Raw genomic sequence first — 24920 nt, 5'->3', positions numbered from 1 at the left:
CACACACACACACACACACACACACACACACACACACACACACACACACATACATACACCAACAAATGTTTGTTTTATATTACGCTCTGTATTTTGCATGGACTTCTATTGTTTTTAAAGTGAGCTAATTGTTTTAAATTGAACGAACCTTAAACCTAACCTTTACATAAACCATTTTTCTTTTTTAAATTCTAATGAAGATATTATTATTTAGTCCTATTATTAAGCTGATTTCATTGCAAGCTGTTGGGAAGTAATGTAAAGTTGTACTATTCTTGTAGGGGCATTTGGTCCCTGCAAACAAAACGAAGGTGTCACATTTGTAGGAATAGGAATCCAATTTGGAATTTTACACAAGGGCAAAATATTTCCTTACAAAGATTTTTGGAACGATTTCAAGTTAGTCAGGCGAATACCGCATTGACTGACAGAAAGCTGATTGGTTTAAGCTACATACTTACTGACAACAGGCAATGGACCTTTTTGACCAAAAAATTCTGCTTACTTTTTTGTATATCAAAAATCATGTGTAGCCTGGTTCCTGAAATAAATAATTCTTATGAAATGAAACTTTTTTTTAGCAGAATACATACAGCAAATTCATAAGGTGTGAATGGTGTAGTCCGAGTCACAAACTAATAATTTCCTTTGAGCCGTTTTTTTGCATGAATCCAAAACAAAAAAACTAAGTCTAGCTCAAATCACAAAACAAATAACTGTTCAAAAAGGTGAGTTTGAATAAGTCTAAAACACTGCCTTACATATATACAGCATTAGCAGAGAGATAATTTCTTTCATATGTCAGCAAAATGAATATTTAATCTAAAACATGCCCAAATGCATCAGAATCAAAAGCTTGCGAATGGGAATTAAACTGAATAGGGAATTCTGTATCAACCTGACCCACATGTTATGCATGTACATAATATATTATACATATGATTTTTATTGCCCATTCCTGTATTAGATCACTCTAAGATAACGAATTCCTTGGTAAACACCACAAAACAAGGTTTAATGTCAGTGGTAACCAGGGCCAGAGTGGGACTTAATTTCAGCCCTGGAGTTTCATGCCTTAGGCCAGGCCACTTCAGGCCACTTTTTTTTTTTGTACTGGCCTTTTCAGTGCCGCCTTTGTGCTTTCTATTATCCATTTTTTTATCTATTATTTTTTGCTACAACTATTGTACAACTATTTTGCTATTGTTTAAAGCCAAAATTTACTTTTTTATTTGGAGTATACAGTTAGGTGCTGCTATCAAGGGATTCAAAAGATAATTGTCATCATTAGGGTTGCCAATTAACTTCAGAAATGGAAAATAAGGGACAATTGTGATTCTTTATGTTATTCTTTAAAAAATAGTGTTTATTCATGTAGAAAATAAGTGTTTATTCTTTAAGATAATAAGGGACAGAATAAGGGATGTTCCAAATATTTGTACTGTACCATAATCTAGGCTGTCTGCCCCGCAGTTAAAACGTTCTCAGAAATAATCACAATTGTTTTGCTTAACCTATTTATGTACAATTATTCTAAAAATAATTTTAATGTCATACAAAAAATGTGCTCGGCCTGAGTAAATTGTACCAGTATAGAATTGTGACTTCACAAGTGTAGTAATTCAGGAGGTGAAAATACTGTGAAATTACAAATGGCATGAAATTTGAAAGCGTAACAACTGAAGGTCTATATGAAACGTCAGTCAATCAAGCATTTTTTTTAAACAACGGCACTTAAAGTTTTGAACTAAAATATTATTGCAACCATATAGCCTTTGAATGAATGAAAATGCATATTTTTCAATTAAAGAAAACTTGAGTGTGGGCTGCTTCTGGTGCTTGGATTTGTACTTCAATAATGAGGTCCAAGTTTAAAAATAGCCTACTCTAGAAGTTTTTTTTAATGTATTTTTTCCCTCTCTATTTAACAGCATTAACTTACAATGAAAAATGTCTTCCCTCAGGTAGATTAAATGATTTCCTGCCGTGCTGGATGTTGGGCTCATGATTAATAAGTTGTTTGCATTCGCCCAAACTGATTTTGTTAAATCAAAACGCGGATGGTGCAGGGTGCCGTTAGCGCGAGTCCCGCTCGTTGTGAAGCGGGAGCAGCCGGCAGGATTCCACTTGGTCTTAAATCCTTCCACAAACGTTCAAAAATAAAACGATGATTTGCGCAAAAAGAATGATTAGTTATCAATTGAGAATTTGTTACTAAGATGGTCTGGTGAAAATAATAATATGGGCTGCGAGAAAATAATAAAATAAAAAGAGTGGGGCTGCTATGAGTGCAGGAAGTCTAGGAACAGCATATTTCAACCCAGTGATATGACAACACTGGCCTCACGGCCAAAAAAACTGACCGGCCCACCGGGAATCCTCCCGGTGCTCCCGATTAGCCAATCCGGGCCTGGTGGTAACCAACATATCTGTTTGGTGACAAGATGTATGCGACTTTTCTTTCTGTCCCCTACCAGCAACTTGAAATTATTAAAAAACAAATTACACAGGCGAGTGGCATGGCAGCCCATTCATCAGTGTCATGTGAGGCTGGGCCTCATGGGGCTGCTGAGGAGACTTCGAGAGCGGCCAGTAATGACAAAACCCCTCCATGCTCCATAGAAATACAGCTGCTAGGTGATACTGACCAGCTCTTTATTCAGTCTATTTATGCAAAGGCGCCCAAAGATGGTCTTGTTAATTTCCTTTCTCTTTCTCCCTTCCTGTCCCTCTCTAGTGCTTGGTATCTAGTCCCACCTGAACCTGGCTCACAGCCGTTACCTTGTGTCCTCTGCTTTACCTCTGAACAACCGCCAATGTTTGCTCTCCGTGAGTATGACTTAAATAGCCTTTTTAACAATGGCCCCTGCTGTTTACAAACCGTGAAGAAACCTTCCCTTTCTGCACTTATCTTTGAGAAAAAAATTCCTTCCTGCTGGATAATACTCCAAAATTTAAACAGTGGAACAAATAATAGAAAGAGAAACTGGCCTTGTTAATTACCGGCAGAGACTTCAGTGTTTGAAAGAGCTATAAACAATATTGTGTGATTTAACAGTCTGGCCCTTTTTCAAAAAACCTGGTCCAAAGGATAGTGTGTTTGTGCTTTATATGCTTAAAGGATTAGCTCACTTCCAGAATAAAAATTTCCTGATAAATTACTCATCCCCATGTCATCCAAGATGTTCATGTCTTTCTTTCTTAAGTAGCAAAGAAATTAAGGTTTTTGAGGACAACATTCCAGGATTTTTCTCCAAATAATGGACTTCAATGGGAGCCAGCAGGCTGAAGGTCCAGCTTCAAAGGGCTCTACACGATCCCAACCGAGGAATAAGGGTCATATCTAGCGAAACGATCAGTGATTTTCTTTAAAAAATAAAAAATGAATATACTTTTTAAACACAAGTGCCCATCTTGCACTAGCTCGACTTCATGCATTATGTAGTCATGTTGGAAAGGTAACGCATGATGTAGGCGGAAGCACCGACCAAGTGTTTACAAAGCGAACGTGCAAAGAATGTCAAATGCCCTTTTCAAAAAAAGGTAAAACAATGATGTTGGACGATTTTGAAGTTGGAGAAAATATCCCTACTACCTGTCAGGTATCACTGAAATTGGTGTCCTGAGAAATATCACTCGTTTCTGTGACAGCACTAGACTTTAGAAACTGCTCTGTAAAAGGAGGAAACATAACTGAGGCTGGCAAGCACCAGCCAATCAGAAAACTTGCAGGCAGTTGCATTTCTAAATATTTTAAAGGGATAGTTCTCCCTTTCTGTAATCCCTTTTTCACCTTCACAGTTCACACACAAAAAATATATGTTGGAGATTGGTTCAATTGTTTTTGTTAATAAGATTTGTCAATTAAAGCCAATGGGGTCCAAAACAACACTGGTCCCCACTGATTTTGGGTTGTGAAAGCAAGCCATATAAATTTGGAACGACATGAGGATGAGTATATGATGACAGAATTGTCATTTTTGGATGAACAACTGCTTTAACATGACATGCAACTAAAATGCACCTAAATAAACAAAAACAAAAACAAAAAAACAAGAATGTATCCGGTGCTGCTGACCCCGACTTCTCATGTTAGTACACTTTGTCAAAAATAGGCTAGACTTCCACACTCTGCTTGCCTCTTTTGATCTCAAGAGAGTGTTAACTTCGGCTACTGACAAATCAGGCAACCAACTGGACCTTATTTACACATGACACTGCTCCACTGATCATGTACTGGTTACTCCACTGCACACCTCGGATCACTTCCTCCTCACTCTTAACCTCAACATGGTTCCTGACACAACACATACCCCTCCACATGTCATCTTTCGACGTAACCTACGCTCACTCTCACCCTCCCGGCTATCTGCTATGGTTTCATCTTCGCTTCCTCCCCCTAAACAGTTAGCATCTCTTGATGCTAACAGTGCTACTGATACTTTCTGTTCCACTCTTATATCTTGTTTAGACACTGTCTGTCCCTTGTCTTCCAGGCCAGGTCGTACCACCCCTTCTGCCCATTGGCTGTCTGATGTTCTCCGCAAGCATGGTTCTAAGCCCAGGGCTGCTGAAAGGGTGTGGAGCAAATAAAAAAATACTACTGACCTTAATGTGTATCAGTCACTCCTCTCTTCCTTCTCTGCTAATGTCTCCACTGCTAAAAGGACATACTATCATAACAAAATTAACAATTCGTCTAACTCTCGCATGCTCTTTAAAACATTTTCCTCCCTCCTTTGTCCTCCTCCTCCCCCTCCTTCATCAACTCTAACAGCAGACACCTTTGCCACATTCTTCATTAATAAAATTAAAGACCAACAGTGCACAATTTTCCACACCACAATCTGTCAAGCACATCTTACCAGCAAACATACTCTTGTTCACATCATTCTCTTCACTTTCTGAGGCAGAAGTCTCCAAACTCATCCTTTCTAATCATCCTACTACTTGTCCGCTTGATCCTAATCCATCTCATCTTCTTCAAGCCATTTCTCCTGCAGTTGTACCTGCACTCACTCACATCATTAAAGGGGTCCTATTATGCTTTTTCACTTTTTTAATTTTAGTCAGTGTGTAGTGTGTATGTTTGGGCATAAAAAAGTCTAGAAAGTTACAAATCTCAAAGTTCACTCCAAAGGTAGACATTTTGTTTTAAAAAAATCCCTTTTCAAGAACTACAACGAACGGCTCGTTTGGACTACAGCGTTGGTTTTCGGCCTTTGTGATATCACAAAGCGGCTCATTAGAATATAATTTAAAATAATTCCCACCTACGGAAATTCGAATGGTTGGGGGGTGGGGAGGGGCGAGGTTGTGGTTAGAACGCTTGGTTGTGTGAGTGCATCAGACGAGATGATGAAGAAGAAGTGCTGCTGCAGAGTTAGTGCATCAGAGAAAACGAAGTAGAGCTGCTGTGCTGTAGCTTCAAATTTTCGGCATGTCTAGAACAATTTTTACAAGTACAATACGACATAGCTGGGCACCGCGGACAGACGCAGAACGGCGCCGCCGGTGTGCCTACACTCATAGAAAATAATGTATTCGAATTTTAAAGACATGGCGCGACGCGACACTGCGCTTCTCGTCCAAAACATCTTTGTTTGGGCTTCTGAAAGCGGATGATGTCAGGAAACAGTGGTTGCAATTTATTTTTTAACTCTGTTCCTGAGCATTATAACCCCAATTTGCTATTGTGTGCTGCGCATTTTACTGAGGACAGCTTCCACAACACGAGGGAGTACAGTGCCGGATTCGCCAAAAGCTTTTGTTGAAAGACGGAGCAAGGGGCGTGGCAGTACTGAAACACCGTCTAAGCTGTTCGCCAATCACAATGCACTGGGACAGCTAACCAATCACAACACATTTTGTTTTTCGGAAGACGGACCTTCATCAAAGCCGGAACTAATCGAGCCGTTTGTGCCAGGCTGGGGAGAAAGGTATTGTAATAATGTAAATTATGTTTTAGAACAAGCATGAGAGCATGTTCTAGTACACCCCCAAAACAAAATCAAAAATTTGTAAAAGAGCATAATAGGACCCCTATGACAACTACAATCACAGTAGCTAAAAACACATCTCTTCCATCTTTATTTGACCCTCTAACTCTAGCACTCTCTATTCTAATTCTATTCTTTATAAAAAAATAATTTAAAAACTTGCCCCTTTTAGACTTGCACTCTATTTATTTACTAACTGCTTGTTTTCTTAAAAACAAAACAAAGCAAAAACACTTGCTTCTCTAATCTTTTTACATTCTATCTATTTGTTTTATTTTTATTTATTATACAATTATAATTCTGACTTTCTGACTTCTGATTAACAAAATCAGAAAAGGCCTCTAACACTAGCTTGCTCTATTTACCTATTATATGTTCTTTTTATTTATTATATTTATTATAGGATTTTAAAAAAACCTTGCTATGTGTACTGCATTAAGCTAACTGAGACTTGTTATAGCACTTGCATATCATTGCTCTTTTGTTGATTTTGATTGCTTCCATTGTCCTCATTTGTAAGTCACTTTGGATAAAAGCGTCTGCTAAATGTCTAAATGTAAATGTAAATACTTGAAGTACAGGATTATAAGTCCAGAGCATAAAAAATGACTAAATTTGCCTATTAAATCGGCTTCTTCATAATTCTTGTTAAGGTAGAAAAAAAAACCAAGAACAAAATGTATTTCTTTGTAATGCTTGTGGTTAATATGCAGTTAATCTAAACCTCGGGTTCGTAATGTCTTCTTCATAAGGAAGTCTATAATTACTCCCGTGAACCGAGTCTGAGGGACCTTCATCAATTTTTCTCATCATATTCTCTATTCTTGTTCAGCAACACATGAGATGAGGGCACACATGCTGTGCCATGTGTTTCAACAGATGTGTCAAGAACGCATCAATGCATTTGTGAAAAACTGTTTCCTAAGAACTTTCATAGAAATGTTCAGATATGCCGATGTGAACTTTCAGATCTGTAGAGATTGTTCAATAAAACCAAATCTCTCAATCACGCTGGTCTCACTGGCACACCTCTTCCATTTAAATGCAGCACAAAGGCCGAATCCCTGGGTGACAGTCAAACACAGATGAAAACGTTCTTCACTCTGCAAAGTGTTATTGCTTGTACAAATCACGAAGCAACAATCCCTTTACTGCTCACCTGTACAGCAGTCACCACCAGAGAGAATACATCTAGTAATTAGACCAAAATGGCTTCGCTCCTTTTCTGTCATTATTGCAATTAACCTACTGAACCCGATCTCTAACGAAGGGGGGAAGGATGTTGTATCAAATTACAGGGATGTTTTCATAGCAGCGGTAGCTCTTCTCTTCCTGTGTGATAATGAGGACAAGATTGGAATTGACACGTAACATCTGAAAAGTTTCTGAAAAGAGCAAGCTGGAGACTGTACTGGATGTAGCTGGAGATGGATTACAGACAAGACTTAAAGGGGTCATATAATGCGATTTAAATTTTTCCTTTCTCTTTGGAGTGTTACAAGCTCTTGATCTGCAAAGTTGCGAAGACTAAAGTCTCAAATCCAAAGAGATATTCTTATACAAGTTAAGAGTCAACCATGCCTACCTAAAATGGCTCGTTCTAACACGCCCCCACATGTCTACGTCACGATGTGGGAAGATTTGCATAACGCTGCCCAAATGTTCATGCAAAAAAAATAGGTGTAACTTTTATTCTCGCTGTAGTATTGTTGTTGTTGCCGCCGCCATGTCGTGAAGGCGCTGTGTTTCGTTGTGAAAGCGAAGCTACTTTGGTTGGCCTTCCAAAAGAGGACGATATCCGCTTCGTCATGCCTGGAGCTGATCCGTGCTGGTCGCTGAGGAAATACATTAACTTCGCGCTGTCGATCGCCGGATCGGCTTTCACCGTGGATGGATCGGAGTCCAGCCCGGGGTCGTCACATGTGGTTGCCGCAAGCCCGCCGGACACTCCTTCGTCGAATCCGCCGGCCACGCCGTTCTCAAGCCCGCCCACCTCTGCTCACTCAAGCCAGCTCTAGGCCGCCGCTCACTCTAGGCCTCCGGCCTCCGCTCACTCAAGGCTGCGGTGTGTGCCGCTGTTTCGTTGTGAAAGCAAAACTATTTTGTTTGGCCTTCCAAAAGAGGACATGACTAGAAATCAGTGGTTAAGTTGTATTTACAACACTGTTCCAGAACAGTTTAACCCAAATATTCAGATGTGTGCAGCGCATTTTATGGAGGACTGTTTCCTGATCCTGGTAGAGTAGACTACAATGGCGGCTGTTCTGACTGATTGTAAGTACGTTTTTTATATTTAAAGAATTTGCCACTGACGATTCAAATGTGAGTTTTGAGCAGTGTAGAGTAGCGCTTGTTTTTTGTCATTTCTCCGATCACAAATGCAGAAATGGTTTTATGTTTACGCGGCACGATGCAACGCAATGCGTAAAAAGACTGTATAAGTCATTATAATCCGTAATTATGTCCCCACTGGATGCAACAAATGCCTCGTTTATAATGGGTTTTCATGCTTTTGAATCGTCGCTCCAGCCGGACAGGGCATCACAGTATGGTAGGGGCGTAACATTTCCGTCACATGCTTGAGGTATTCGGCCAATCACAACGCACTGGATAGCTGGCCAATCAGAGCACACCTCGATTTTCAGACCGACGAGATTCGTAAAAATCGATGCGTTTCAGAAAGGCGGGGCATAGAGGAGAAACAATAATGTACAGTTTGTGGAAAATAAAGTGTTTTTTGAACCTTAAACCGCATAAACACATTTCATTACACCAAATACAAAAAATAATGTTATTTTTAGCAACATCATATGACCCCTTTAAAGGAAAATGGAAGGACTCTCTAGAACAGATGGTAGTTTTTTTATTTTTATTAAATTGTAACTAAAGATGCTAAATAATAGCATTGTTGTCAGATTTTATTGCTAAGTGTATAGACCTAATCAACTTCTCTGTGTATTCTAGAATAGCAGTTGTCGATTTTTTTTTTTTACTCCAAGGAAAGTGCCCTTTCCAAGACAATATTTAAAGGCCCTCCTATCTAAGCTGATGTCAGCTGTTGAAATAAAAATAAATTAAATGCTGTATCTTCATTGTTAGTGTTTTAGTTTTCTAGAATTTTAATTAAGATTGTTAATATAACTTATTTGAAATTATTTTAATAATTACTGTGCACCCTCCTGGAAGTTTGCAGAGGCCCACTATTTAAAAACCACTGCTTTGCAACAGGCATTAGCTATTTTTTGTGTGAATATAGCTAAATGATAGCATTGTTGCTAGATTTTTTTATATAATTAGAGTTTTAAAGATTTTAGTTTTTCTCTATCCAAGTATTAGAATGAACACTAGCACGTTTTAAATATATATATATATATTTTGCGTAATTGTAGCTTAAGATGTTAAATGATGGTACTGTTGTCTGAATTTATTGCTTTTATTTATGCAATAAATTACTGAAACATACTCTTGAAAAGTTTAGAATATTTTAGCCATTTTTGTACATAGATCTAATCATCTTTAGTTTACTCTAGAACATGCATTAGCAAATTCTTAGCATTAATGTAGCATTGCTGTCAGATTTGTCTGTTTTACTAAATATATTACTGAAACATACCCATCACCGTTTTGAAGAATTAAAATTTTCTCTATTCATGTCCAAGTCCGATGCACACTAGAAGTTATTTTAGCTTGATTGTAGCTTAAGATGATAAATGACAGCACTGTTGCAAGATTTTATTGCTGATTTATGAAATATGTAACTGAAGTATACGCTTTAACAGTTTTAAAGATTTTGGTCTTTCCCTATAAGACAGGATCGGTATTTGAATGCTTATATCTACAAAAAAAAGCTGCATGGAGTTGCCAAGATGGCATCCTAGTAATTCACTTGCTTTTAACCAAAATTCTGTCATCATTTACTAACCCTCATGTCCTTTTAAAACCTGTATGACCTTCTTTTTCCCCGGAAAATAAAAATGAACACAAAACAATATTTTGAAGAACGTTGTGAACCAAACAACATTTGAGTCCATTGACTTTCAATATATATATATATATATATATATATATATATATATACAGTATATATACATACATACATACATACACGTATATATATAAAAATCAATTCATAAAAACAATACATTTCCAAAACTATCTTCATGTTCCACAGAAGAAAGTAAGTAATACTGTTTGGAACAACAGGAGAGTGAGAAAATGATGGCAGACTTTTTATTTTTGGGTAGACTATCCCTTTATAGTGATAGCAAATGCACTTGATGAATAACTGCGCTAGAAAAGTGCACTTTGGGAAAAGGTTTGTATGTTTGCTGTCACAACTAATGACTGATTCTTCGAAATGATTCACAAGCAGCAGGTGAGCATGACTCACAGCTTGTCTGGACACTGCGAAGTCCTGATTTACATTCGCTGTAGTTACTGTAATGTACAGAAACAATATATCTGAGCCGAGATCCCACGGGGACATGAATTATTCCCATGACAGATGGATTCAGGTGAGATGACAGAGATGTAAAGCCATGTGTGGGTGTGATGTTTTGGCCTCGGCTCACAGCTCGATCAAAAATTGCCTTTGAAAAATGCCCCGCCCCCAGCACAGTCATAAATTGGACTCGCTTATCAGCAAACCGATTCCATCTCTTAAAATGCCTAAGGTCTCCTCTACATCTAAAGAGGCCATCCATCCGGTTCTTTTCTGGGCTTGTTTAAAAAAGGAGGCAAAACTGTTTGGCCTCCATGTTGTTAAGACCTCCAGCCAGCTACTTTTTAGGTCAGAGGTTCCCAAATTTTCTTCGTCAGCTGTACACCAGTGAAATATTTACTTGAAGTATCATCTGAGAATTTAAGCTAATATTTCAATAATGCAATGACACATCTGCATGTTCACAGATTCTTTATATATAGGGCTGCACTTATTTTGTCATACTATGATTGCGATTTTAACTGCAATATGACAATTATGAAAACTATATCTATATATGTAAGTATACTGTATTTAAGCGTATATCTAAGCATCTTTATCGATTATATTTCAATTTCAGTTTTATTTTAATTAACTGTCAAGCCCCATTTCTTAATTTTAATTTTACATTTGATGAGACTAATAATTAATATATCTATATACAGTATCTAAAAGAATAGATTTAAAAATTATATTGCGATTTCAGTTGTATTTCAATAAATTGTGTAGCCCCATTTAATTTTTACATTTTACATTTTAATTTTACATTTGACAAAAATCTAATAATCAATATGTCTACAGTATATATCTAAAAGTATATTTATTAATTATATTGTGATTTCCGTTTTTATTTTAATTAATTGTGCAGCCTCATTTCTTTATTTATTATTTAATTATAATTAAATAACCCCCCTGCAGTTCCCTCACGAACCCTGTTCTAGGTAATAGACAAAATAATATAGTTATGTTAAATCAGCAGTAAAACATTTTGGCAATACTTTATTTTTAAGGACCAATTCTCGCTATTAATTAGTTGCTTATTAGCATGAACATTAGCATATTGGCTGTTTATTAGTACTTATAAAGCACATATTAATGCCTTATTCTGCACGACCGTATTTTAGCTCCCTTAATCCTTCCCCTTACCTAAACTATTAATAAGCAGCAAATTAGGAGTTTGTTCAGGGAAAACTCTTAGTTAATAGTGAATATTTGTTCCTTATTCTTACCATTTTGTTTTCCAGACTGGTCCACTTATGTGCTTCCTCTAAGGTAAATGAGCTAAATTGGTTCTTTTAACTGAAAGGTGAGACTTCCATTATTGCTGTTACCATATTTCTCTCGTCTCTGATCTGGTACCTGTTGAACACACACCATGCTGGTTTAAAAGAGACTTTGCAGCATGTCAGCTTTAACCAAAGGTGCCCACAAATGGTTTCAGTAATTCCTCCATGTACCTGCAGCACCGCAATGCTTCATTACTCCCCAGAGTGTGGCCAGAGCAGAGGCTGAAGAGCTCTCTCTGAGTAATTTACTTATTACTGGGTTTCTGATGGATGTAGTGCATTATTGACAGGCCTTTTTCACACTGTGATAATGGTGTAATGAAACACCAGTGTACGGATGGGAGGATGGTGTGATGTTGGATGCATGAACGATGGCGGCAGGAGAGACTAAATAAGTGAAGGAAAGCAATGGGGGAAATGAAGTGGCTTCTTTAAATTAGGTTGGAGTGTGTTGAAGTGTGTCGATTTGTTCCATGCTGAGTGGCTGCTCTTAAAGCGCTCTGAACTTAAACCCGCATCGGAAGAAAAAGTTTTGAAAGATCCATCCTGGTTTGTTATTTCTTGCACACATCAGCGTGGAAAAGAAAGATTGAAAAGGAAATATCAAAGATACTGTTTATAGGATCCTTGAATCATCAGTGCAAGTGACGCAGCACTTTACGCTCGATTTCAGTGTTCTTTAACATGGAGGCCTAATCATTAGTCATTTCCTCTCAGAATTAAAACATTCTGGATTTCCACTAATTATTGTTTATGAAAATTGATGCAATAAAAAGCAAATAAACAACATCAAAGAGATATTTAAGAAGAAAATCTTCCCTCCCATATTAAAATGAAACATAAAAATAGTATTAATAAATATAGTAATAATAGTATTATAAATTTACTAAATTCACTTATTAATAGAAATTAAATGTTTATGACCCTGGATATTATTAATTTATTTATATTAGTATTATTATATATATTATTATTTTCATATTATTATTATTATAAATGTATATATAGGTTTTTTTTTTAAAGAAAGGAATATTAAGGTTATGAATATTAATATTAAGAAGCATTCAACTGATTAAAAGTGACAGTAAAGACATTTACAATGTTACAAAACATTTCTATTTTAAATAAATGCTGTTCATTTCAACTTTCTTTTGATCAATGAATCCTAAAAAGTTTCATGGTTTCCACAAAAATATTAAGTAGCACAACTGTTTTCAACACTGATAATAATAAGAGATGTTTCTTGAACAGCAAATCAGCATATTAGAATGATTTCTGAAGGATCATGTGACACTGAAGACTGGAGTAATGGCTGCTGAAAATTCAGCTTTTTCGGCAGAAGGAGGAGCAAGCATGGCAGGGAGGATCAGACTTACCGCAACAATGAGTAATTAAAGACATTTTAAGATGACTTTTGTCAAAATGGCTAAAAAATCATAAAAACAATCAATTGCAATATGATTTATCACGGTTTATCACTTTTTACCAATAGGTGGCGCTATTACCAAATTGGCGTGGTGTGGTCAGTGTGAGGTAACAATGACACACAAAGTTTGGTGTCAATATGTCAAAGCTTTGCAGAGATAAGCCTCAGATGCAGTTTGGCATCATGCCATCAAATTTGTTGATGCGGTAAATGAAAATTATTGCACCTATCGACACAAAATCCATACTTTTTTTGCTGGCATGGTCTGAAGATGATATGAATCAAATTTGGTGAAAATTGGACCAACGGCTTAGGAGGAGTTTGAAAGAGTAGGTTTGCAACGTAAACAAATAATGGCGGACAGGAAGTTCAGCTGATTATGATATAATTGGTAATGATGTTCTCTGCATAATCCAAGGAATCTAACAAGACCAGTCACATGACAAGAGGCAGAACTATTCATAAGCTATTAGCATTTTTTAATTTTCATTATGAATGGTTAATGGCTTCATAGTAATGGTTTACCACTTTATTTTATAATGAAAGATTTTCCCTGCAATTGCCCATGTAATTGAATCCTGTAACTCAAGCTGGTGTGTGAGCTGTGCTGTGAACATTGGCAAACAGATCTAGCATGCTTGCCCTATACTCGCTCCTCACAACCTGAAAAAGTGCCAACTTTCCACAGCTCTGCCACATACTCGCTTCATATAGATCCAGAGAGAGAGAGAGGAACAGAGTGGATGAAACAGAGACTGTGAGACAATCAGAGAGAGAGAGCGAGAGAGAGATGAGTTGAAGAGGGTATGAGAAACATAGTAAGGGTGACAAACTGTCAAGGAACCCACTGTGAACCATGCAACCTATCATCATAACAGTGGCAGTACTTGTCCCTGTGTCTCCATAGCAACAGGAAAAGCCAAAGAAAGACCTGTGATGGTCATCAGAAACTTTGATTAAAGAGCAATGGAGTTAATAGGGAGGAAAAATGGAGGAGAACCACTGGCTGAAATGTCTGAAAGGCACAAGATGTCATGAAGTGACCAGCGAAGAGTCGAGATAACATGCGAAGAGACCACCTGAGTCGAGATGACAAGACAGGCAGAGAAGAGAAGAGAAGAGAAGAGAAGAGAAGAGAAGAGAAGAGAAGAGAAGAGAAGAGAAGAGAAGAGAAGAGAAGAGAAGAGAAGAGAAGAGAAGAGAAGAGAAGAGAAGAGATGGCTAAACAACATGACATTTGACCCCTCCCTATAAACACAAACATTTTTCAATGAGCCAGTTATTTTAGTATTATTGAGTATTATAGTTTTCTTAATATTTTGAATCAGGTTTTTTGTTTAAGTTTTAGTTAAAGTTGTAAAGTTAAAATGTATTTGTCATTATATATATATATATATATACAGTATATATACATTTATACTTATACATAATAATAAATAAATAAATATTAATATTTATTTTATATTAATGTTTCTTTCAAGTAATGACATTTTTTTAATGGTTTTAATTTTAGTTTCAGTTTTAGTTAACTATAATAACACTGCCACATGAGCATTAATTACCACATCACATTATCAAAATTCTGGCGAACCAAGCAGCTTTCTGTTGGACTCACGTGACAAACTTGAACCCGTTGCAAAATCTTGTGGTGAAATCTTTCTTTCACACAAACTTCCCAATCACATGGATTCCTATTGAACTGACTGAATTTCAAATTCACAGAACAACAGTAAATGTGACTGCACTGTAAAAGCATACAAGGGGCCATTCACATATAATGGATTTTTGAATAAAAAAGTGACGCGCTAGAGATGTGTTTTTTAAAAGGTGAACTTATTTTAATTTCAGTTCCACATTTTAAAATGGTGTGTCACATGCAAAACTGTCTGTCCATTTTCTCTCCATTGATCACCTTCACTCTCTTTTCACCGGTTCCTGCAATCAGCCTCTCCTGCAGAGCCATTACTTTCTCTTTCCTGAAAATAATGATTCATGCTTAATTATGGCATACTCTTATGCTACAGAGGTGTATGTGTGCTCAGTCAGTCATCTTTACCGAATTATTCAGTCATGAACATATTCATGTTCATTTGCATTGAGTGTGTCCGAAAGAGAGATTTATTTACTACAGCTCATAAGCATCAATCTTACAAATGAGGAGCAACAGGCTCCGACTGCGTTCAAGGGTGGGATGAATATCTCACATTTAACTCTTACACTTAAAATACACATGAACAAAAGGTCATGAGAATAATGCTACACTGTGAATCTAGTGGAACACTTACTTACAGTATATTGTTTAATGGCATCATTAAATTCTTCAATCTTTATGAGTGATTGTTAATTTTATTCTGAGGCTCATGGTCACTGACATCCAGATAGCAAATAATAGCAAACTATTTTCAGCTTTTCAGCATAATTACATAATGATGGCCTTTTTACTCTTATATTTCTGTAAACTTTTCAAACCCTGGGTGGACCTATGAAAGCTTCTGCCACAGAATAAAAAAAAAAGTCATTATGACTCACAATTAAAATTCACAATTCTGTCTGAACATGTTAAACATGTTTTTTCTTTTTGGCAGAAATAAGCTTTCATAGGATCCAGATATGGACTGAGAGGAATCCATTTGACTAATCAGTATTTTTGTCGTTTTCCATCAAAAATACTAAACAACCTTAAACAAGATACATTTACTTCACTAAATATATTTTTTAGAGAATATATTCAATTGTTACTGGCAAAGGAAAAAATTAAAAAAAATTTAAAAATAACAAATTTACTTACACTAATTTGGATTTCATGTTTTTGATTGAATTAACTGATCTTGTTTCATGGGTAAATTATTATAATTTTTTTGCATAACAGGCCGACTGTCAAGCAAACGTACCCTTTTCAAAATGATGCGAGACATGGTGGCATTGGCATCCACTATGATGGTGGCAGTCTTGTCATCACGGATCTCCTTGAGAAGGGGGGTGGGATCTTGACTGTCATCCAGCATGCGAACAGAAAGGGTTTCCTTGGAGATGAGAAACTGTCGCAGTAACACCTCCAGGTTTAATAGGCCTGTTGAAAAGGGGCACACACAAAACACTTCAACGTCCTGACTTATGTCACCTTTCCTCACAACAAGAAATACAGTACATCCTCCCTCTCTTTTCACAGCAATTATGATACTATGGGATCGTCCCTTTTAAGGGACTAGAGTCAATTTTCTGTGGGTCTGAATATAATGCTATTATATTTGTCTGACAAATTTGAGCAAAATTATCTGCCAATTTTTTTTAAAATCAAATTTAACATAGATAACAACACTTTTTTTACTGTTCTGTATGTCTAACTTAATTAGCGAAATCATAATCACCCGAGTGTTTAATCTCGATTCCTTTGGCAATTATGAGGCCCAGGAGAATACAGGACTTACAATACAACACTGTACACAACAGAACGTGACATTGGTTTACTATGAATATGATCTGACTCTTTAAATCTGAAAGGCTTTTGCTGCTGACTTTAAGCATTAAGCGGCCGATGTCATTGCTCACAGCTGTCATCTCAATTTCCTGCAGAGTTACTCAGCGTATGTTTGATTAACCATGAGCATTCGGTTTCTGTCTTTCGCTCATTGCACATCACATGCAATTTCACATTTACACTACATTAAACACGGTGCTATAGCATTGCTAGCTAACACATGCGCTGACGGCACCAATCAAGTTGGACAGGAACTTGTGAGAACAGCAAAACACTGAGTTTTTATATCAACTCTGCTAACTTTGCTCGGACTTCGAATTAGGGAGGATTGGCTAACAGGGCAAAATGTGAGGACTCAAGGAAGGTAAATGAGAAGATGAAAGAGTATAGGGTTAAGTTAGCACTGTGGGTAAGGTGTTAAAGAGAAGCTTCTAGCACTGGCAAGAGAAAAGCACAAATCCGCTTCCCACACAGAGACTGCGATAAAGGCTTAGCCTCCATTCACTCTGAGCAGCCAGTCATTTCCTCAGCTATGACTTTCCACTGGGCTTTTACAAAGCGCCAAGTTCATTTATCTTTAAAGCACACACACAACATGGACATATGCTACAGCTGAAAATACACACATGCTTAAAAGCTCAGCAGAGCACAGTGCAAGCATAGCAGAAGACTAGTCGCACAGGTAAATAACAGAAGTACATACACATGCACTCGGCGGACTGGATTTGACTACGCTACAATGTGTAAACAATTCCTCAAATCTGAGGTAAAGTCAGCCGTTTTGTTAATTTCATCCTTGCTGAAAAAACAAACAAACATCCAAAGCCATCCTACACAGATTTGCTGGTCTAATGCAGTCTCCCATCCTGGTTAGGCTGGTTTTAGAAGGGGTTTGGGCACACATGAGCAAGCTAAACCAACTAAACACCTGCTTCCCAGCTAATAGGGAATGTTCTCAGAACTTCTGCAAATTCCGGAAAGGTTCTCTGAAAGTTATGAACAAACTTTCTTCCAGTAACGTTAATAGAGTGTTCATGCAAAGATTTTTTCTAAAACATTTCAGATGGATGCCCATCTAACATTTGTAAATGAATTAAGAAGAAAACATTCCCATAATGTTTGGAATTGATAAAATGGAATGTTCCCTTAATGTTCGCATTACCAAGGAAAACTTTTGGACATTTTGAATGTTCAGAAAACATTCAGAAATAAGGTTTTAAAGCTTAATATGAACTTTAGAAAAATGTTCTTAGAACATATTTTTGTTAGCTAGATTAGCCAGTGTGGGGCTAGACCAGCAAACCAGCTTAGTATGGTTTTGGATGTTTGTTTTTTTCAATAGTCTCAACCACACATCTGCTCTCTAGAATGTACTGTATATTTTATGTCTGTATTAATGTTGCGATGACACAGAAGTAGTGACAGATCTTTTCTTCCATATTGTGAATACAGTATATCATCTGAGCGAAATGGATCAATGAAAAAAAAAGTAAGATGTGGACTTGGTTCTATACAGTAGTCATTAATTGGATTTTGAGATGTGAACACAAGCTTGGTGTCGATTGTGGAGGGCCAGGGTTTAAGCAGACTAAATGATTGGAGAAACCCAGGCATTTCGAAAATAAAAGTGAATTATTATTTCATGCCAACTTAAAACTCATATAGCACCTTTTCATCCTTTCTTTGACATGGGGTGTCAGTACATACAAGCATTAGAATATTTAACACTTTGAAAAGTTTTTGAAGAGTCACGATTCATTGTGTTGCTGTCAAAATAAGCAAGTTAGACAGAAAGAAGGGAAAGCTCAAGTAGTGTGAGCCACTGAAAAAAAATTGTGTTTAACAACGCATGTCAGAATCCCATTACACTCCTTATTACATTAAATTAATGTCTTCCAGCACAAAGGAGAGAACTTCAGAAACAAACACAGCCAGACAAAAGAGAGTTCCCAACGTCCTGCTTCATATCAAGTGCCCTTTTCTAGAAAGGCGATCCTTTCTCTATGACTTCCGTGACTTCGACTTTTCATTTCAGGGGCTTTTTGTTTGATTTTACATTCCCATCCTTATTTTATCTACACATTTATCGTATTCTTCTTGAAGAGGCAGGAGAATTAGATCATCCCAATTCACCCACGTTTGGGGTTCTCGTCTCTCTGTGGGACGCAGGCTGAATTCTCTCACTTAATCATCTTTAATTACAGATCACTTCAAAGCAATGAGAAGAATGTCGGGCAAACAAGTAGTACAATATTTCTGTTCCTAGCGGAGAGGCGCTGACAGGTGGGAAACCTCTTTGAAGTATGTGCTTGATTCACTGTGTTCAATCTGGGCACCAAAGCTGAGTTCCTTTCAATTAAAGCCATGAGCTCCTTTAGTTCAAGAGGACAAACTTGAAAGAGATTGTAGCGCTCACCTGTCTGACCCCGTTCAGAATAATTTGGGTAATGCCTTACGAACACAGGGTCTTGGTGATCTTCTGGGTCTCCTGACTGGATAGTACAGGTCAGCTAATTTTGTTCAATAATGAGACCTTACTCACCTCACAACACGGTACAGACCTGTGCAGCCAGACGAAGCCTAGTGCCTCATCCAAAGGAGTATTATACAGACTCCTAAGTCATACCTAAATGACGAAGTGACATCTGGAAATTGGCTTATGGTACAACTAGAACCATAAACACAGTCTCAAAACCTTTACTAGTGACTATCCTGAGCTGTTACATATTACTTTTACACAACAACTTTGCAAAATGGTGCAAACATATAGTATAAGTAGGCTGATTTCAGGTTCACCTGACCCCGTTTGATGTGTTTTTTTGAGGGCATTGTCTCTAGACCTTTTTTTTAAAAGTTGGACATATGTCTTCCCGTGTGGCTTTGTTCTAGACCTTTTCTCCCCTTTTTCCCTATTCCTTCTCCACTATCCTGTCAAATTAAGGCAAAAAGCCCCCAATATTAGCCACTTACATTTCCATTTATGCATTTGGCAGACTGACATTGCATTCAAGCTATACATTTTATCAGTTCAATTAAAAAAGTTGGACCATTTTAAAGAATTTACAGACAGATTTTCAAAGAGGGTTACACCGACAAATTAAGCTCAGAATGCTAATTAAAACACACATATCGCGCTAGACATATCAAAATGAAAATATGTATTTTATATAAAATGATCACAGTCGGTTGCTTATAGATAAACTCATATGTTCAATAGCCTCCAGGTTGTATAGGTTAGTCGAACGAATAACTGTCCTTGTATGGTGTCATCTCAGCAAGCCAGCTCTGTGAAGTATTCATGAGTGGGCCATGCTCTATTAAGCTGTCAGCGTGCTAAGTGATTAATGAGAGCTGTACATCCTGTGAGACTGAGCGTGAGAGAAAAAGAAACAGTAACGGAAGACGACAAGCAAACAGAGGCGCAGGTGAACAGGGTTATTATGCTGGCAGCGCGGGGAGTCATCATCTGCTTCTTATAGAAATGTATCACTACGGCCCGTGGCATTTCCTGTCAACCCTTCGGCTCGCACGCCCACTTTGCAACCTCGTAATGTTTGTCAATCAATGCAGAAGTGACTATTACCCACAATGGGCAACAGACCTGCTACTGCGCGGAGCAGCTAGCCAATCGTGCGTACATATTTGTTCCAGGTCTACAAACACATCAACAATAGAGTGAATGTGCTCCTTTAACAGCTGTTTGGGAAAATATTTGTAATGTTGGTAAATGTCTTTTATTGACATAAATATTCATATTACAAGCATTACTGATAGCAGCTGCTCTACCATGAAATTATCAGTTATTTCTCACCTTTTTTTGGTATTTTTTGGTTATTAGTCTACATTATTTTGCATAAGGATTTCTTGAGATCGATTTACTGTATGTGGGAATAGGGATCATTAAGATTTTAAAATTGCATTTAAATGTATTGGGAAAGTTATGTTGTATTAAAAAAACGTTGTTAAAGTGTCAATTAGATGCCCATTTGCACCAACAATAACCATAAAGTTTTAAAATTTGTTCTAAAGGTCTGTGCACTCTGAGAAATAACTATAGAGGTAACTATAACGATAACTATTAATAATACATTCTTTTAACTACCAACCTGTTGTTATAAGCATGTGCTTAAGTTATGTCATCTGCTGCTTTAAATGCTCAAGTACTGTAAAGACAGATGGATTCTGATTGGTCATCAATGTTTTTATTGTTCATCAGCTGGAAAAAAAAAATTCTGAATGTGTTTCCAACGATATCGTTCCTCTGTGTCATTATCACTGTAGTTGTGGTGTGGACTTTGCTATTTTCATAGAATTAGAATGATTATTAAAACATTGTAGTTATCGTCCTTTAACTTAAGGAATCCACACAACATAATGATAATGGCACAGAGTAACAATATTGTTGAAATCACTGTCAGCTGATGAATAATAAAAACATTGACATCAATCAAAATCCATTTCACATTAAAGTATGTGCTGCAATTATGTTCACAGAGTGCTTAGCATAAATATAACATTATCATCCATTGGTGTGGATGCTGATACAAATTAGTAATCATTATAGTTGCCATTATAGTTGTATTGTTCTTGGTTCGAATGGGCCTTAAATTATTAATCTTGAATAGGCTGTTGCTTGAAAAGTGTTTTAAAGTTTAAGAAGCTTTGTGCTCAATTAAATACAACTTTCACAATATAACTTTCTTCACTTTCTCCCAATATGACTTAGTACAATACACAGGTTCCCTGAGGAAAAAGGGGGTTTATATTAATAATATAAATACAAATAGAACTTCTAATCATAAAAAAATTAATTTGGGACATTTCAATCTTGCTCATATATATACATGCACTGAGTGACAGAAATTAAATATTATTTAGAAAGAAATAACACAGCAGCTGGAGTTAATATAGGTTAGCTTGGAAACTTGCTAAGTTTAGCATTGCTCTAAGGGAATTTCTAAGGGAGTCAAAAGCACCTTGGTACAGATTTCTAAAAGTTTTCTGTCACAGCGCATTTTAAGTTTGGCCTGTCACTGCTGTGAATCTCCTTTATTTTCCTACAGAATTCTTCAGGGAGCGCATGCACTCATTATTAGCTGAGAAACAATGCTATTTTGTTTTCCTGTTTCTGACTCATCTCTGTGTAGAAAGTCGGGCTTTTACTCTAGAGGTACAAAGAGAAAAACTTTTGGGTAATAGTGTTGGAATGAGCGTGAAATGGTTAACTTTTGAGTGTACCACAAGACAAACTTTCTAAGTTACCTGCAGTGCTGTCTGCTTTTAGCTTTCTGTGGTAGAATGAGCAAAACACTGGGGTCTTTTTAGGACTCAGAACTGAAATAAACCTCAGATATTGCTATTGTAGATATAATCACAATGGCATTCCAATCTCCCACAGTCAGTTTCAAAAGAGATTTTTCATCTGAGCACCAGTGTTGTGCATCATTCACAACAGAATTGAGAACACCTTTTACATTATAATTACATTTCTAAACAGGATACTGAATTTAAATTAAAATAGAATTAAGATTTTGATCATCTATCAAATAAATGCTTTTCTTTTGATCTTTCTTTTCATCAAAGAATTCTGGAAAAAAGCATCACCGTTTCCACAACTGTGTTCAACATTGATAATAATAAGAAATGTTTCTTAAGCACCAAATCAGTATATTAGAATTATTTAATGTGACACTGAAGACTGGAAGACTGAAAATGAAAAGACTGAAAAAAAATCACAGAAATAAATTACATTTTAAAATAATATTGAAATACAAAACCGCTATTTTAACTTGTAATTTTATTTCACAATATTACTGTTTTTACTGTATTTTTGGTTAAATAAATGTAGCCCTGGTGAGCATATGAGATTTTTCCAAAACATTAAAAAAAAATAAAAATCTTACTAACCTCAAACTTTTGAATGGTAGAAAATATTTCATAAGTAACATTTTTGCGGTACTGTATAGCAAAATCTGTTGTGAAAGTTCTGCACAAATTTAGAAATATCGCTAACCATACACAAATAATATATGATATAATTATTCTCGTTTTGTCACTAAGCTTTTGGGATTGTATTTAATTTCTTTGAATTGGAGTACAGTAAAAATCAATTTCCAATTCAGCATCCTTAAAGTGTAGCCAATTAAATCAAATACCAACTCATGAAAGGGATCAGATTCTTAAATTCTGAATTTGGTCCACATTTTCAATATGAAACTTTGGTACAGTCATGACCCTGTTCTCAAGTCCGTATTGGTAGTTCGCCATCTCTCTACACCCCTCTCTGACGTCTTAGTGGGAATTATATCTGTTCCACTTGAAGGCTTTAAGCTGATTATGGAGAAAGGTAGCCACTGTCTGAAGGGGCAATGTGACTTTGTTTGGATTCTCTGGGTAATGGCATCCTCGCTCCGAGATGTGAAGTCAGAATACTAAACTTTAATCCTTTGCCAAGCTGAACTCAATGTGTGTCTAATAAGGAGACTTTATGAAATTCATCCGTCAGTTGCCTTTTCTTTGACTGCAGTGGTTTGACTTAAACCTTCCGCCATTCATTTCCATGGACATCTCTGTTTCAGCAGAGTGCGCTGACAATAGCGGCAGGGTGGATGTTTGATGGTGAATGAATGGGACAACATGAATGATGAATGCCTGAAGGACACAGATGGACAAGAGAAAGAATGAACAACACATTTGAAATAATCCATCAATGCAGTACAGTCAAACAGCATGAAATGAAATCATCGTCATCAAACCAGTGTGGATATGTGAGGTTTAATAAGCAGTTGTTATTGTTGAAGTCCTTCACATCTTAAAGAGCTGTATGGGAGAAATATATTAGGGCTGGGTGAAACAATATCATAAGATTTATGTCAATAACAATGAAAAGCTCTGGACATTTTCACCTGATATGGATGCATGTTCTGCGTCACGTGTGTGAATGAGTGGTGTGGTTTTGTCTGATAAACATACTCAAAACACACATGAAGCTCAAGGTGTTTTTAGTGTCTGCCGTCTCAATATATGAGGATAGGCCACTTGAACTTCATCTCCAAACCTATCATCAAATACACAATGAAACTCAACAATCTTAAAAAAAAAAAAATCTTCAAAAATATTTTTGGCTGTTTAACATGAAGAAATTATGACAGAAATATATTACTATTGTATACTAAAATGTATGTCTCAAAGCAATAATATTATTATTATTTTTAAGGAATATCATGCAACCAAGAAATATTTCTAACAATGTTTTAACTTATACAGTTCTGTTGTGCTTCATCTTATTTGGCAAAAAAAATAATGCAGTGTTTTGTTTTATATTGATTGTTATATTTTCAAACTGTAATTTTTTCTGAAAAAACATAATATAAGATATAATATAACAATGTTTATATATTAGAGCCCGACCGATACCGATATTAGGGAGTTAAAAAAAAGGACGCTACCGATATATCAGCCGATATTCTTTGAGTACCAGTCAAAAGTTTGGACACTTTCCCATTCGTGTGTCCAAACATTTGACTGGTACTATATATAGAATACAGTATATACATAAACAGAATATATATACATAAACAAATTTTTTGCAATCACTCAAATGTGGTGATAAAACACTTATAATGGTGACAGAGATATGTAAGGGCATTTAACAATAAACTTGCGATGAGTTCGATGCACAGAGTAACGGGGTGTTAATTGTAACACACATGGTTTGAATATTTATTTTACCATAGTAACATTTAAATTCTGGCTTAAGTACATTTTTTTATCTCAGTTTTTATTATTCATTTAAAATGAGACAAATCTGTTATTATTTTAATCTCCAATCTGTTATCTATCAGTTCAGATAGTTTTTTAATGCTTCGCTAACTAGCAGAAGACAGTTTTAAATTCCAGTTGCGCAGATGGGGCACGTTGTAACACTGCGTTACAATGTGCTATTCTATGACATTAGCGATGTAATTTACACTATTTACTTTAATTCATTTTAATGAGAAACAACGAGAAACAGGTGAATAAAGACTGACAGTCAATGTTTTATGCTTAGAAATGATTATTTCAAGACATGTAAAGCATTTTTGCTCATTTACTGTATGTGGGCCGTCCCAAGCATGGTTGCAATGTGTTCATTGTCAAACTCCAAAATCAGATTATTTTCATTCTTAAAAAAACGCCATTATTTTATTTGAACAAAAAAAAAATTATAAAATATATATATATTTATTAACAAAATATTTTAGTTTGTCTT

General features: G+C 36.4%; 1 protein-coding gene across 1 annotated transcript in view; it reads right to left on the bottom strand.

The window, feature by feature from the left end:
• The window catches only part of grik4 (glutamate receptor, ionotropic, kainate 4), a 400465-nt gene that overhangs the window by 86009 nt on the left and 289536 nt on the right, over positions 1-24920 (bottom strand). Inside the window, exon 6 of the mRNA XM_016293946.1 lies at positions 16083-16261. Coding sequence (XP_016149432.1) covers positions 16083-16261 — 179 coding nt within the window. The remainder of the gene's footprint in view (positions 1-16082; positions 16262-24920) is intronic.

Source organism: Sinocyclocheilus grahami, unplaced genomic scaffold (genome assembly GCF_001515645.1).
Source record: "Sinocyclocheilus grahami isolate Dianchi unplaced genomic scaffold, SAMN03320097.WGS_v1.1 scaffold311.1, whole genome shotgun sequence".
Taxonomy (NCBI): domain Eukaryota; kingdom Metazoa; phylum Chordata; class Actinopteri; order Cypriniformes; family Cyprinidae; genus Sinocyclocheilus; species Sinocyclocheilus grahami.
The sequence above is the reverse complement of the archived record's forward strand: the minus strand, read 5'-3'. Positions and strand labels throughout refer to the sequence as shown.